Genomic DNA, 15,908 nt, shown 5'->3' on the forward strand with positions numbered 1-15,908 from the left:
AGAAAAGGGGATTTCTATCTTCTGTTCAATAATGCCATCAGCCCCCCCTCTCTCTCTTCATCTTTTCTCAACATCCCCTTTCTTCCTTTACTCTCTCCTTTATTCCTTTCTCTCTTGGTTGGCCTCAGCTTTTTTGTGCGTGCGCGATGGGTCTGGAGGCGCTGGGGCCTTTTGTTCGGGGGACTCATTTAAACGTAGCGCAGATAATGCTCTAGGTTGGTTTGGATGCCGCACCGCCGTGGCACGCTGCTAATGGGGTCTGCGAAGACGCCGCTCTCTCCTTCCTCGCTCCTCTCTCTCCTATCGCTCCTTTGGCTGACTTATAAGACGCGTTAGCGCTGAGGTTTATTTTCCCTTGCGCCGTCAGTTCATGAGGTCCAGAGATGGAGCGAGCAACCCAAAACATACCTCAATTACAGCTCAGTTTGAGCAACAGTGGAGCTTTTCTCTTTTGCTTTCCTTGGGGAAGAGGGGGGTGAAAATGTGCCACGACAGGCTTCTCTATTGACTAGAAGGAAAACAATCACACGACAAGAGCTGACCGGCTCTGGAGCCTTGAAAATCTTTACGAAGCGCCTGGAAAATCAGGTTAGAGGAGTGCAGCTCGGAATAACGACGCGCAAACAACACAAGTCAGGAGCGCTTGGTGGGGGGTCACAGAGGATTCTGGGTGCTTCTGACAGCAACAGATGATCAACGGGGACTTTGAGCAACGCGTGGAATCGCAACTTGCTGGTGACGGTGCAGCAACTGGTGTGTGAGTGCGTCTGTATCCAGCTGCTACATTAGCTGCAGCCTCTCTCACCAGTGTGCAAATGTGAAGAGGTGAAAGAGTCGCAAAGAGCTCTGAGGAGTCATGAAAGATTGTGCAAACTGCGTCATTAACTCTCCATTATCTGTTTATCCGGGCCGGCCACGGGCTAATTCTTCCTGCCCGACTCTTAGCTCGTGGCTAAATTTGAGCAGGAAAAGTGGGGCTAATCGAGCTAAGCTACGTAGCCTTTGGCTAAAAATCTGGTGGCAACAGCGCAGAGAGAACAGCCTCGTAGGTTAAAGATGTCGGCCAAAGCGATTCGATTTATTTCACTCGGAGACTCGATCAAACGCTGCGAACACATTACAAGAGAACACATTATTTGTCACATTATGATAAACAGGCAGGCGCCGGTGAACAATGGGCCCGAACAGCTGACGCTGTCTGGGAGCGAGCCGGGAAAACAAAGACTTGAATCCTATCTGAACGTGTAAGGGTGTTATAACAGAGGGGGAGAGAGTGATACAAAAGAGAGAGAGAGAAAAGGACGGAAGAGAGCAGCATGAGGGAGTGGTGACAGAGCCGCGCGGAGCCTCAGCCATGCAGCGCCTCGACCCCCCCAGTACCCACCTTCGGGTTCGCTCTTGATCAGCTCCTCCATCTTGCGTTGTTTCAGCGTGTCCACCACATCTGCCAGGCTGCCCTTGCGCCTCTCCGGGGTGCCGAGGGTCCCCACGGCCGAGCCGCCGTCGTTGCAGGCCCGCCCCCCACCGCCGCCTTCCTCTTTACCTGGTGAGGTAGCGTTGTGCTGGCTGTAAGGACTCAGGGAGCCCCCTTTAATGCCATCCTGGTCCTGGAGAGGAGGAGCAGAGAGGAATTTATTAGATCCACAGATTACTGAACTTTTAAAGCAGATGGACAGAAGACGACGCGGGGCAGGAGCTGGCAGCCTCCCACGTATTATCTCCTTCCTTCCCCTTCTCTCATACTTCCTTTATTCTTAACATCTCTCCTTCTCATATCTCAGTGGAACCAACTGTCATTCCTGGCCAGTTTTCTCAAGTTAGTCCGTACTTTTTCTCACATCTTCTGGAATCTGCATTTGACTGACTTGGAGGGACTTTACAGAAGGAAGACATGAAACAGCAGCAAAAGGACGCACGCGCTCCTCCAGTCACGCTAACCCTTCGTTACAACGCGTCCTCCAGGATCGCTTTGAGGGACGTCCAACGCCAACATGAGAAAAAAAGAGAGAAAAGTTTGAGCGCCCTGCTACTTTTGTCCAAAGAGCCGCGACAATTAATGCTGAGGATGCAACAGCATCAAACGGGAGCATCAGAAAGTAAAATAGATCCATTTTCAGAGTAAATAAAGCTTTGGAACGGTGTCAAATCACTTCCATGAAAGGGCTGACAAGCCAACAATCGGCATGATGGCGACATAATATAATATATACAGCTCACAAGCAGGCTGTGAGCTCGCTGCCAAGCTGGTCTGATGAATAATAACACTTCCTCGTGCCCAAAGTTTGGTCTTCACGACGCAAAGTTGAACAACCTTCAGAAATGCAGATAGAGCAGATTCTTGGCTGGCTGAGGGCTTAGTTATTTGTACATGACGATTAACACCGAAGAGTGGCAGGTTCGATGCGGTTGGAGGGTAAACGGTAAAAGGAAAAGCTGGGAGGCAGCTCAATTGTAAATAACTCGAAGCATCTTAAACTTTGACCCCATTAAAGCTGCGTTTGTTTGGCTGCTCCCTGCGATAGACTTAATTCCAGCTAACACCAATTAGCACGAGCGCCGTCACCAAGAGACACGCGCTGTCCTGCTGTCAGACGGACACACAGCGCACAGGCAAAGCTCCTCGTGCACGCGCATCGACGCACAGGTGAGCTGCAAACGTGCGCCGCACTTATCAATTAAAGAGAGAAGCGGGCGAGCGAGCGATCGACCCCCCCCAGCCTGTCAGCTTGACTCTTGTTGACAAAGGGTCAACGTTCCCAGTGCTAATCTTTGGCTAATCTGACTGTAATATGGAGCACGCCGCCTGGGGCAGCGACGCCCTATACGGCACCTTTGTTTGTCTGCGCGTGGGTGTGCGCGCAAGTGAGATTTCTGCTCCATCAACGTATATTAGAGCGTATTAAGCTAAACATTTCTTTTGTAATCATTAACTCCGGTGGTGGCTGCTGGAAGTGGAACTTAATACTGAGATCACAGTCCAGGGTGAAGTCAGCGACGCCTCACATGATCCAAGATTTTATTCTCCAGGAAATCAGAGCTGAGGAGACGAGGCGGTGTCTCAGGTAGCTCCTCTGTCTTCTGCTGGGACAATAACGGCTATAGAGGACGCTCTGAATATTGATGAAGCTTCCATTGTGGGTGCGAGGCGCCGTTATTACCTGCTGTTTTCCACCCTCCGCTGGCTCTCGCTCTGCCGTTTGCACATTTTGAAAAAGTCAGCACACTCAATAATTCACTGATTTGCTCCTCAGCCGTCCTGAGCGCACGGAGACACTTTTATGAAACAAAACGACAACGTGGGTGCGGAAAGAAATCAAGAACGGCGCAAAAAATATGGTTTATGACGGCAGAGCTGGTGCTCAGGCGCTGGACTTGGGCTTTCATTTCACTGACTCTCAGGGGCTTCTGGCTACGCGACACCTCCGGTGGAGGCCGCCGACCTAAAAAAGGCCGCTGCTTCTCCCACCGCCTGGCCGAGCGTCGGCTCAAACGGCTCCCGTCTCCCTCTGTCGCTGTCTTTATTTCTTCAGATTAGGCTAATTCTCCACATATGATTACGAGTTGCATCAGCGGCGACGCGGAGTGCAAACCCGAGCAGACAAGCGGCGGCGAGGGAGCGCAAGTGGGAAGAAGTCAGAGGAATGACGGGAGAGCGCGAAAAGGGAGGGAGGCAGAGTGGCGGCACCATTAGAGGCACTGGGAGAGAGAGAGAGTTGACGGAGAGATCCGTGGAGGGCGGAAGGCAGGCATCTTGAAGGCAGCAGTCACACCTGTCACATCCCATTTATCTAATCCAGCGCCTACTTAAAACAGCAGCGCGCTCTCTTCGCGAGGAAGATGTCGCGCAAATAAAACAAACAGGGAGCGGGGACCACGGGCGAGGGGTTGGGGGGGGGGGGGGGGGTGAGGCTGTCGGATATCTTCACCCTGTCTGCAATCTGCCAGGGAGATGCCATCGCGCTGAGTCCAACAATGAAGGTCATTTCCCAATCAGAGGGAATTAGCGGGGCGCTGTGGCGTCTTCAAAGACCTGGGAAATGAGGCCCCGTGACATCATTTATGTGTGAAGTCACACAGACAGCCTGATCCCGAAGGCAACTTAAATGGCTTATGATTTTACCCCCCCCCCCCCCCTTCCCCCCCATTTCAACCAGTCGACCTCGTAATCCACGTATTTCCCCGCTAACGTTGTTTTTTTGATTCGCAAAGGTCCAAAATAAGAGGCGTCCGAGGGATCAGACGGGCCGAGGTGTGCGTTTTCACCGGGAAGGCGGTTTGTGAAGAAATAAATTATGTAAAGAAAAAAAAAAAATCAAAGAGTTTTTTTTCCTCCCCTCATCTTTATGCATTTATTCACAAGAACAAACAAAAATGTCTGGATACTGTAAACGCCGGTGCCCTCCCCAGCGCATGTTTATGAGCAGGTTTGTGCACACGGGTGACACAGAGCACACATAGCCTGTAGGTGTGTGTGTATGTGCGAGCGCCAGCATATATATATTATATATATATATATATTTATATGTTCTGGATGTGGCAGGCTGGCAGTGTGGGTGGTTCTGCCTTTAGTTTGCAGATGTCAATTCTCTTCCAAAATGACTGGAACAAAGTGAAAATTGCGCCTCACTCTCTTTATCCTTTTACTGCCTCTGCAATGGAACCGAATTAAACAACTTTTGTGTTCTTAAGCTCATCTGTGAGGGGAGGCTGGTGTAAAAACACATCACTCTTGCCAGGAAAAGGGGGGAAAAAATTCCAAATGCTATTTTTTCCCTCCACCCAGCACAGATGCTGCAGTAATTTCTCTATTGCCCTACAGGAGCAACCCTCTCTTTCTCTTTTCGCATCTCGTAGCCTGACATGTCTCAGGCTGTGCAAGGTGTTTGTGTGGGAAAAATATATAAAGAAATGCCGGATCGCTTGGCGCCGTTTCTGGTGGATCGAGGCATGGACAATGTGGCAGGATGAAGAACTGGAAGCAGCTGCTCCACTAAAATACCCATCACCAGAATGTTACTGATCACTCCTGCAGAGGAGGGGTGGGGGCGATCTCGGCGACATACACTCAACACACCTTCCACGCGCTGCCAAAACACACACACACACATGCGTCAAATCCCTTTACATGCCACGGCTAAACGCAGTCGCTGTCAGGTTTGACTTCCCGGGTCCCTCAAGCTGGGACAAGCAAGCTAACGCATAAACATGCAAATGACTGTTATCTGGCTGTTTGGAGGATAAGCCGATTCTTTAATAGAAACACAGAGTTTAAAGTAAAAAAAAGTTAGCAGCATATGACAATTTTAGCTTCTTCACAGCGACGGCTGGAAATGGAACTGTTTTAATGGCGACTGCAGCTTTCTGTTGCAGGCGGCTGCACTCGCTTTGCTTTGAGAGGCATTTCTACGCCTTCGCCACTGTTGTCATGCTCCCGTCTGCCTCGGCGTCCGTAAAGAGGCGAGCAGGCAGGCGGGATGAAGAGGTCAGTGTGTTGCTGTGTACCTCTCCGCTGCTGTGTTAATTTACAATGACAAGATAAAGCTGTAATCTCACCTCCCCCCCGACTAGCCTCCTGCTACTTGGCTTGCGAGTCAACTGGTCGCCCATGAGCCATTTGTTGCTCCTATCACTTCCTGACAATTGCCCAGAGAGAGGCAGACCTCCGCCCCCGGCCCGACTGTAAATCCCCCCGTGGCCACGTTTTTCTTCATCCCCTCTTTACTGGCTGTCAGCAACAGAGTGATCAGACCCACGTTCTATACGCTAAACACACACAGATATGCGATAGCCAGATTGCTAACACACACACACACCCATTTAGCAACCGAGCTGCTGAAGAACCAATTTTGATCAATTTATAACCAATCCCGAAGACGCTTAAATGCACAGTGTATAACATTGCTGGCTGCTCAGTCTCGTTTCCAAATGGTCACAAACAGGTGCAGCGGCATCTGGAGTGTTGCACTCGGCAACCCACGAGTTAGATTAAGCAATTACATTTCATACGGAAAAATATAATCAAAGTCCTCGTGAGCACCCGGCGAGTGTTGCTCCGCGAATGATTGCACGCCCGCTCGGTCCCAGGACTTTGGTTTACAGTAGGCACCTTGCCACGCAAGCCTGAGCACGGAGGGCCACGCAGGCTAATCAGCAGGCTAATTATGGAATTAGCTCTCCATTATGGCTCCTAAGCACGGCTTCATTGTTTTACAGCGTGAAAGCATTTGTAGTCAGCATGGGGGAAAGGTCGACAGCTGTTATCAGCGCGCGGCGGCGACAAGGCGTGTATCAAGGAGATAGCTGAAATGCTGCGTGTGTGAACAACGCACTGAAGAGGTATTAATGCTGTACACGGGCTTCACCGGTGACCGAAAATTCAATTTTGATAGGAATTACCAAGTGATCCTTAGCAGGAATACGTGATACGAGGGTATTACACCAGCGCACGCCTCCTCCTGGGAAAAGGGACTCGCCGCAACGCTTCCTTCAACTGTGCATCAAAAGGGCCGGAGGCAGAAACTCGTGCACTCCCCGATGGTGGCGCTGAACCCCCGTGACCGCCCCCGCCCGGATCCATGAGCAACAAACTAATTTTCACTTCCAGGCTTCTTTAGAAATGCATCTTTTTTTGTCAGACGCCCGCACAAACATCCTGATCGCTCATGGTCGAGGTCTCCGGCGCTGGGAGGTGGAGCAGCCGCCGTTTTTCACAATCAGTAAAGACCAATCTGAGTTCCTTCTCTTACATGACCCCCCCACCTCCCCACCCCCAATTTAGAACAAGGGCTTTTTGCCTCCTCCGGTGCCGTTAATCCCACTTTGCCGGGTCAGGATGAACGCCCTAATTCCCATTCTTCCAATCCAAAGATGTGAAGTATCCAAACGCCTCAATAACACTTGAATTTCCAACCTCATTTATGAGGAGAATTTTTTAAAAAAAACAAAAAAAACAGTGGTATGCTGGCTCATTTGGTTGCTAAGGAAATGCTAATATTAGAAGACTCAAACTTTGAGAAAAGTTTTCCGAACAAGAGTCCACAGGCTCCAGCGCTCTGACACGCCGAGGACGTTACACACACTCACACACGTGCACCCGCTGCGACACCCGCTGCGACACCCCCTGACCCCGAGTCCTGCAGCGGCGATGCTAACGTCGGCCGTCCTTACCATGTTAGAGGGACTGTCCAGGTTACGGTTGGGGGGCGAGCGAGGGGCCACCTTGCTGCAATAGGACGCCAGGGGGAGGTGGATGACGCCGCCCAGTCCCTCGCTATCCTCGTCCTCCACTCGCTGTCTGCTGGTTGCCATGGTTACCTCTCCATCTGTCCCCCCATATGGAGAGGCTGGTCGCTTGGAAGACATCCTGGAAAAAAAAACAAAAAACGAAAGCGCGAGAGAGAAAGAGTTAGCGATATTTTATAAGACGATTTAAGGGGTCGACGGGTGGAGCTAGACGGCGGCGAGAGCGCGCCGTGGTTTCGCTAACTTCTGGTGGTTCCGATCCAACTTTTTTTTTCCAGCCACTTCCGTGAAATTTTGAATCGCATCTTAAACCTCTCCAGAATTTTTACCCTTTAAACTTAAAAACTACCCCTCGGGCGCCGTTGGCGGGCTCCCCGAGGACGTACAGGCTGCTTACAATCGGGGGGCCACTCAACATTCACGCTGTGAAAAAGGGCCGGGGCCATTACCGCAAATGGAGCCCGCTTGCACCAGCATTGTGTCGGAAATGACCGAGCCTCGACAATAGGCTTTCAGAATGAAACAGCGAGTGGGAACGGCGCGGAGACGGGGTGATAAAGACAGAGGAGTCCGCGCAGAGGTAATAACGCGTTTATGAAAAGCTCTGGACAATACGGGAAGCTGGAGGAAAATGGTACGGAACATAAGGAGCACACTGTTTGCAGTTGTTCCCGCAGCTTTGTTCCCCTGAAAAGAAAGAAAGGATAAAAAGCCACATCTATTAGGTGAAATCTGCCTCTCTGGAGGTGAATTTGCCTCCCCGTCCTCCACATGAATAGGGATGCGCCGACTGCGTGGCGGTAATAGAATATAATGTGGTTTTCAGCATTGCCTGAGTGCTTTCAGCTGCACTTGTCAGCCTTGAAGCCGGCGCGGCGGTGACCCCAGGTAATAGGCTGCAAACGCTCGGGCGGCGTTAGGGACAGGAGTGGGGGGGGTCGAAAGTGACGCGAAAAAAGAAGAAAAAAGTAGTCAAAAACAGCTACACCTTCTCCCATCGCCCCCCCCTCCCACCCCATATGTCTCCGCCCGTCTCTGGTAAACTGATTACAGTCTTCACTCTATTGGATTTCCTCTAAACTGTACATCTGGCATTGTTCCTGCATGGGAGCAGCGCTAATTCATAGCTTATTTACATTAGGACAGCAGGGGGGGGGGGGGGGCGCTAGGCTAGGAACCACAACAAGTCAGGGAGACTCCAGACAAGCTTCCATACTGCAGATCGGCTCATTTTGGCCGACAGATCCGACCTCGTCTCAAACTTTTGCTGAAGGTAAACAGACTTCGATCCGGCAAAAACCAGGCAGCAAAAGGAAGTTTGTGTCCTTTTAAGTGACAAACGTCGGCTAATAAATGCTGGAAAGTAACATTTCTGCTACTTAGGAAAGGCGGGATAAGGAAAACTGTATGTGCTCAGGCCCAGCTGTACAAACTCCGGGGCTTTCAGCGCACACAAACGACAGAGGACCCCGAACACTGCAGGTCTGTCCTCGTCACTGCCTGTTTACTTTACCTCCTTTCACTCTCTCACACTGAGGCCTTGTCTTTGGGACGCACCTCCACGCAGACCTGTCCCAAACCCCCTCTCGGCAGCAGGATCAGCACGTGACGGCTTTTTTTTTTTTTTTAATTGCGTTTTTTAAAAAAAACAGTTTTATTGTGGGTCGTTCGGCCACGGTAGCCACGCTGGCATATCTGGGCGGAAGGTTACAGATGAACAGGAAGTGAAAGCCTGGCGTCGGGGAAAGCTAGTTGCAAACCTTTAATCACATTTTTAAGTTTGTGTTTTCACTCCTTCATCATCTTCTTCCTCCCGACACCCTCTGCCCCCCCCCACTTCGCCAGCGCTTCCTCGGAGGTGGGTGCAGATGAATGGGAAGGCCGTTCGCGGCTCCTCTCCGGCTATAAAATCCCTTCTTCTCCCCCCTCACGTTTTCCGCCTTTGAAGTGGAATTACTATACAATTGGGCACGGCGGGTGTGCAGGTTACTCCGGCTACTTCATTTAAAGTTTGGCAGCGCCGTCACGCCGGCGGAGACCTGGAGGACGCTGCTCGAGAGCGTGGAGCGATGAAGAGGATTAAAAAGAAAGATGAGGGTTTATTAAGGCGACAAATTGGCAGGCAGGTCCAGGTCGTAATTAGAGAATATTAGCATAATTTTACCCCAATAATAGCCATTAAAAAAAAGGAATATACAAACAATTGACACAAATAGGCGCATTTTAAAAGGCGTCACTTTAATTCCACAATATTCAAAGAGGGCTTTTTCAAAACAAAAAACAAAAAAAACATCGTTATTTATTTAAACTGTCAATGGAAAAATACCAAAGTCCATGTTCCCTCGCAGGATGCGCACGGTGAGAGCACTAAGCTGAGATTAAAGCACCACTTCCTCTCAGCTTTTTGATGATTAGCGGCTTCTCGGCTAAGTCCCTCTTCATATCGCATATGTCCACCGCCGCTAAGTCACTAATCGGACAGCGACGGTCGTCCATTAAGGGGCCGAATAATCGCCATCAGCGGTGGTTAACGGCCTTTTGGCCCCCCTTTACTATGATCAACGCGTCCATTTCATGTTGGCGTGTCACCAGCGCTTTTAGCCGCCCGCATGCAAGTGTTTAAACACACACAGCGGGCTTACAAACACGCAATGAAATATCTCAAAAACCACTAACAGCAAATGAAACCAACTGAGTGAAAGATTCATTTCAGTTCCTTTGGGGGGGGGTTAAAGACAAAGCGGCCATTGCAGAAATGTCACAGGCGATCGCTCGCTCGCTCGACACACACACACACACACACACACACACAGCTTCCGCACCGTGTGTGTCTGGCTGCTAACGCTATCGCGGTGCTAACTGCGCTTGTTAACTCCTCTGCTCAGAACGAGCTTTCGGGAGCGTGGGAGCCTCCTCTAGAGAATTCCACAGGAGAGCGTGCACGCTTCAGCATATAAATGTGTGCTTGAGTATGTGTGCGTTTAGCCTCTTCAACCCATTATTTCAATCACCAGACACACACACACACACACACACACACACACAGGCTAATTCTGTGAAGCCGTCTCTGGTCCAACTGACATTTCGGGGTGCGTTTTATTGCCTTTTTTATTTGCCACCTCGCGCCTGCTAAGACCCGGCTGCCTGTCACTCAAGTGGAACTCTGCTTGTGTGGATCTTTGAAATTCCTCTCAGAGGCGACTGGAGGGGAGCGTCAAAATAGTTGAGCGGAATGCGCCTTTCAGATAAGGCGCCCGGGGGCATTTTGCCACCAAGGAGCCCGGCGCAACATTTACGTCCCCGTGACACCTCAGGTGGGAATTTAAACAAATGTTTCCCTCCGTGTCAGACTATCACTTGCTTTGCTGCCCCCCGCCCCCCCCCAGCACCCCGCACCTGGTCCTTCGCCGTCTCTATCTCGCTGTCACACACTCCTGGACTTATTTTAACGTTAAGGCCCCCCCATTCTCTCCCTTTCCCTTTCTTCCTGCCCCTCTTCCCCCCCTCACCCGGTGTTGTCTTACTTACTGTTCCCCCTTAACACAATCAGCTGTTTGTAAGAATGTCCCTCCCTCCCTCCCTCCCCCTTCCATCCCTGAGCAGACACTTAAGGATATTGCCTAATATCTATTTATAGGCTGAACGGTGGGACGGGGGGGCAGCAGTGGAGAGGGGGATGAGGATTAACCTGAAGTCAATGAAGCCCCTTCCTCAAACGGCGGCGCAGCAAAGTGGCACCTATTTTTATCCGTCTGGTATTCCCACACAGATGAAGTGTCCAATCACATGCTGCTCACCGTCTATTTCCAAAGTTAGCATCAGGGAATCTGAATGTTCTGCTCCGCACCGTCCAGCTAAAATGCTTCGCAAATACACGAAGGAGACTTTTTTTTTGCTTTCCCCCAACAGTGTGTGTGAAGCGGCTTCTGTCTGCGTATGCTCGCACAGGCACACCCTTACACACACACACACACACACACACACACACACACACACACACACAAAGCATCCTCTGTGAGGTGCACTAATTTGGCGGCCGACGGCCCGGACCGTGTTTCCTGTCCAGCTTAACCACAAAAGGCAAAAGCACAACCTAATGTCATTGCTGTTAATCACACTCTCACACACACACACACACACACACACACACACACACACACACACACACACACACTCACATACACACACACAGAAGAGACAGTCATGCTTTGTGTATTTGTGTTTGAGTATTTAGGGGGCTAACTCATATGGCCTCTGGGACCTCTCTCTCTCTCTGTCTGTCTGCCTCTCTCGACCATCCATCCACCCAAAGAATAACTGAAGTCACCAGCGCGGCATCGCTCCACATACTTTCCTGGCCTCTTTTTTTCTCCCCACCACTTTCTTCTCCTCTTTTAAGCCTTATTTATGTCTTTACACTGAGTCACCAGACGTGATCGTCGCTGACATTTAGCAGGAATGATAAAGGTCAAAGAGAGACGGAGGAAAAACAAAAATGCTCCATTCCTCCATCCATTTATCTATCCATCTATCCATCCATCCTAAATGATTTCAGTAAAATCCATCTATAACTGAGTAAAAGTGAGGACTTCATCATGAAAATATTAGAAATATATACATTTTTGAGTAAAGTAATACAATAAATTGTGATTCTGCCTTTTTACAAGCTTGATTTTAATTACATTTAAATGACGGCGGCTTTCCGAGGAAAAACTAGAGCTTTTTCCGGGAAAATATTCAAAAGAAAAAGCTATTTTATTCACCTTCTGACTTCCAAAAATGGACCACGAGCGCAGAAGCACTTTGACAGTGTGGTAGCAGCATTTTTGAGGAGGACCTGAAGAACGGTTCTCCTGACCCCGTCTTCTCCAGGTCAGGCTGGTGGGAACGTTCCGAGAGCCGTGACAGAAAAGGGGGGAGAGGTGGAAGCGAAAGAGACGGAGCGAGAGAGGAAAAGAGCATCCGGTGGATGGCGGCCCCGCTCCCCTGGAGAGGGGAGACGCTGCATAATGTTTATTGAGCGAGGGACGGTGTTTTTCCATTGTTGTGCCAGGACACTATTTGTGCTGCATTTGTTAAGCAATCCATAAAGGAGTCAGAGCATTTGTCTCGCTGTCAGCGACTTGGCCTGGCCCAGCAAAACACACACACACACACACACACACACACGCACACACACTCGCATAAATGACAGCAAAGAAAATACTCTCTCTCCGTCTCACACACACACTCTCCCAGCTGGCCTCTTTCTTTCCTTCCACACACTCTCACCTCAGCCCAAATGGTATCCTTCTCTTTCCCTGTGACCCCCCCACCACCACATCCCTCTCTTCTCCTCCTTTTTTCTCTCTCATTACCTGGACACACAGAGGTCTCATTGTGGCTCTATGGGAGGGAGCGCCGAGCCTCTAACACTGTCTGCTATTGTAGGTTATAAAAATGGTAAACAGCGCGCGCGCGCGTGTGTGTGTGTGTGTGTGTGTGTGATTAATGTAAGACAAGCTCATGGACTGATGGATGGTGGAGGAGGTGTATGAAGTGGTAAAAAAGATGAAAAACAGGAAGATGGAGTCAGGAGAGTTGAATCATCCACAGACGTACGTGCGCACGCCTGCGCGCCACTGAGGTTCTCCTGTGTTATTGACGGCCCTGTGGCCCCTGCCCTCTGACCTCCTGTCATCCGACCAGACCCCGGTTATCCTGGGGCGCTCCTTCTCTCCTCTCCTCTCATCCCTCCATCTCTCTCTTTCCGATCAATAACCATCGATAAAGCAAATCCTCCACTTTCCCTTTCTTCTGTTGGCTGTCGCCGAGGGTCAGGTGACCACACTGAGGTGGGAGGTCGTGGTTGGGGGAAGAAAAAGTGGGTGAGGAGGGAGCTGGGGAGGAAGTGGGGGGAGACAGCGGTGGGGGGGCTTTAGCATTCTCCTCTGGCATTTTTCTGTCTGTCGTTCTTTCTTCCTTTTTTTCCCCTGCGCTCTCACTCCATGGATGGAGACACGGTTATCAAGGCTCTCCGGGGACAGACAATATGGCCCAGACAATGGCCCCCAGTCCGAGGGGGGGGGGGGCGGGGAGGGAGGGGAGGGGTGGGACAGGGCCACAGGGGAAGAGGGGGCAGAACGGCGCATTAGTTTACAGAGCACGGACACTCTACTCAATTACTCCACTCTTTCTCTCCCTTCACACACACACACACACACACACACACACACACACACACACACACACACACACACACACACACACACACTCTCGCCGTTGCCTCACACACAAAACTTTAATGTCACCCTTGTAAAGGAAGCAGGGAAACACCGGAGCAGCATCACCGAGAGCGCACGTACGGAGATCTCATTTCACCCCAAAGTTGGTCCACGAAGCAGAGTTTCCACTCGCGCGCGTTTTAACATGTTTTAGAGTCAGTTATTATGAAGCAGTAAAATCCTAAAAACTGACAAGTTAAACCTCTGATTTAATTGAAATAAGAATTTTATTGTAACCGCGGTTATAACGTTTCAGGCTGAAGTAACTCATGTCACACACACACACACACACACACACACCAATAAACTCAGGGGACAAATGCAGGGGTGTGAAAATCCTCCCCTGCCCCCCCACCTAATCCCAGTCACTCGCACTTCCCTGTGACCCCACATCTTCTTCTTCTACTCCATCTTCTGTCCATCGGCGGAGGAATGTGTCAGTTTGACTCCATCACTCCTCTACCGGTCTCACCGCTCGATCACCCCCCCTCTGTCCCCCCTCCGCTTCTCCTCTGTTTAAGTTGATTTTGGCGTTTGACTCTCTGTTTGTGCGAACAGATGAGGCCGTGTTAGCATAGGCGTCCGTTATTTTCGGCTTCAAATGGAAATTTGCACACATGGCGGAGCGCTTAAAGAGGGAAAAAGGCGGTCGCGAACATTTAAGCTGATGAAAAATAATAAAAACACACCAAGGTTATTAAGCAAAGACGAATTCAACCCCCCCCCCCCCCGATCCCAACTCACAATCAACAAGTAATCCGGTCATTCCTCACCTCTAAACTCGGTAATATTCCCGTTCACCTCTGGTTTAAAAACTCTGACAAACTCTTCATCGTCAGCCTCAGAAGCATCGACGCGTTGAAGAGGAAGAGAAGGAAGTCAGTCAAAGAGGAGGACGTGTGAGGAGATGATGAAGCGGACACTTACAGAGACGCCGAAGTGGAGCGCATCGCAACCGCCAGGACCGAAGCGCACACACACGCCTTCACACACACACACACACACACACGCACTCACACTTTCTGCTCCGCTGAGAGACGACCGCTTCGCACACCCACGAAACAACACCGAAGCGAGATACCCTTCTCATGCTAACACACGCACACACTCACACGCATGAACACACACATGGTCACAGTGATGGAGTGCATTACTGGAAAGCAGGAGTTTTAAGCGCTCCTCTCCTAAGTCATTGTAATCCCTGCATTTATCTCCATACATTCTGCTTTTCTGTGTAATCCTTTAAATTTTTAATTCCTCCTCGCCGTTGTTATCTCGCCCCCCCACCCCAGCGCGACCACTTTGCCGGATTGAACGATTTATTAAAAACACATTTTTTGCCACATCTAAATGTGTTTTTAATTCAACGAGGCTCCTGAAATCCCCCATCCCACCCCCCCCGCGACCCCAGTTTATCTCGGAACAAAAGATTAGTTTCATCGGGCAAAACAGAGAGCTACTTTAATGCAATAAAAGTCAAGCAGGCGGCGGCAGAGAGAGGCGAGTGTGTGTGTGAGTATTAAAATACTGGGTATTATAACACAATCTGTCAGTTAGAGCATTAAGCATCAAACAGCTATTATAGTGCAGGCAGAAAGCAGCGTTGACAGTGTTGGTACAGGGCAAGGTTAGAGGGCTGACACCCCGAAATGAAGCAGGCCTGCACAAACATCAGAGCAGTCAGATTAATATTAGCATAAAAAAAACACACAACAACACGCAAAGTGACAATAGGATTACCCAGGGTTTGCATGTGTTGAATTTGGATTAAGACTGCAACTATAAGTACGTTTTCTGAGACGAGGGTGGCGGAGCGTGTAAACATTTCCAACCAGCGTAGAGAAAAAAAAGCTTTGCGTTGGTAGACTCTTATTTTTTTTGACGTTTTAGTCTTAAAAATAAGAAAAAGTACTTCAATGTGTGAGGCTGTGAAGGACAAAACAGTCTTGCTGTATTAATAGCTGATAAAGCAGAAGTAAATAAAGTTGTGGTGAGTAGTGATGAGATGGTGAGGACTTTGAAACATGCATACACACACACACACACACGCACACACACACACACACACACACACACACACACACACACACACCCACGCATGCACACATACACACACACACAAGGGTTTAAGTTTATCTGTGGAAGTTTGGATGGGAATCAACAACTTCATTCAGGCAGTCGGAGACGTGGGAGATTCTGCTCTGCTATTGCTGGGCTGCGCGCAAAAACACACACACACACACAAACACATCACACACACATCTACACACACTCACACACAGTCCGTTCTATCCAAACTTTGCATGCAGTTCCGTCACAAAAAGAAAATAAGTCAATCAGCAACTCTCCTTAACATCCTTCTCGCTCTCCCTCACACACACACACACACACACAGAAGCACAC

General features: G+C 49.9%; 1 protein-coding gene across 13 annotated transcripts in view; it reads right to left on the reverse strand.

The window, feature by feature from the left end:
• The window catches only part of sox5 (SRY-box transcription factor 5), a 148,680-nt gene that overhangs the window by 47,454 nt on the left and 85,318 nt on the right, over positions 1 to 15,908 (reverse strand). For 12 of the 13 annotated variants that reach the window (XM_029825248.1, XM_029825246.1, XM_029825244.1 and 9 more), the window contains 2 exons: positions 7,168 to 7,363; positions 1,385 to 1,607 (listed from right to left, as the gene is read on the reverse strand). In XM_029825248.1, coding sequence (XP_029681108.1) covers positions 1,385 to 1,607; positions 7,168 to 7,363 — 419 coding nt within the window. Of the gene's footprint in view, positions 1 to 1,384; positions 1,608 to 7,167; positions 7,364 to 14,278; positions 14,778 to 15,908 lie in introns of those variants that run through there. The other variant, XM_029825249.1, reaches the window with a different exon arrangement.

Source organism: Takifugu rubripes, chromosome 18, assembly GCF_901000725.2.
Source record: "Takifugu rubripes chromosome 18, fTakRub1.2, whole genome shotgun sequence".
In the NCBI taxonomy this organism is placed as follows: domain Eukaryota; kingdom Metazoa; phylum Chordata; class Actinopteri; order Tetraodontiformes; family Tetraodontidae; genus Takifugu; species Takifugu rubripes.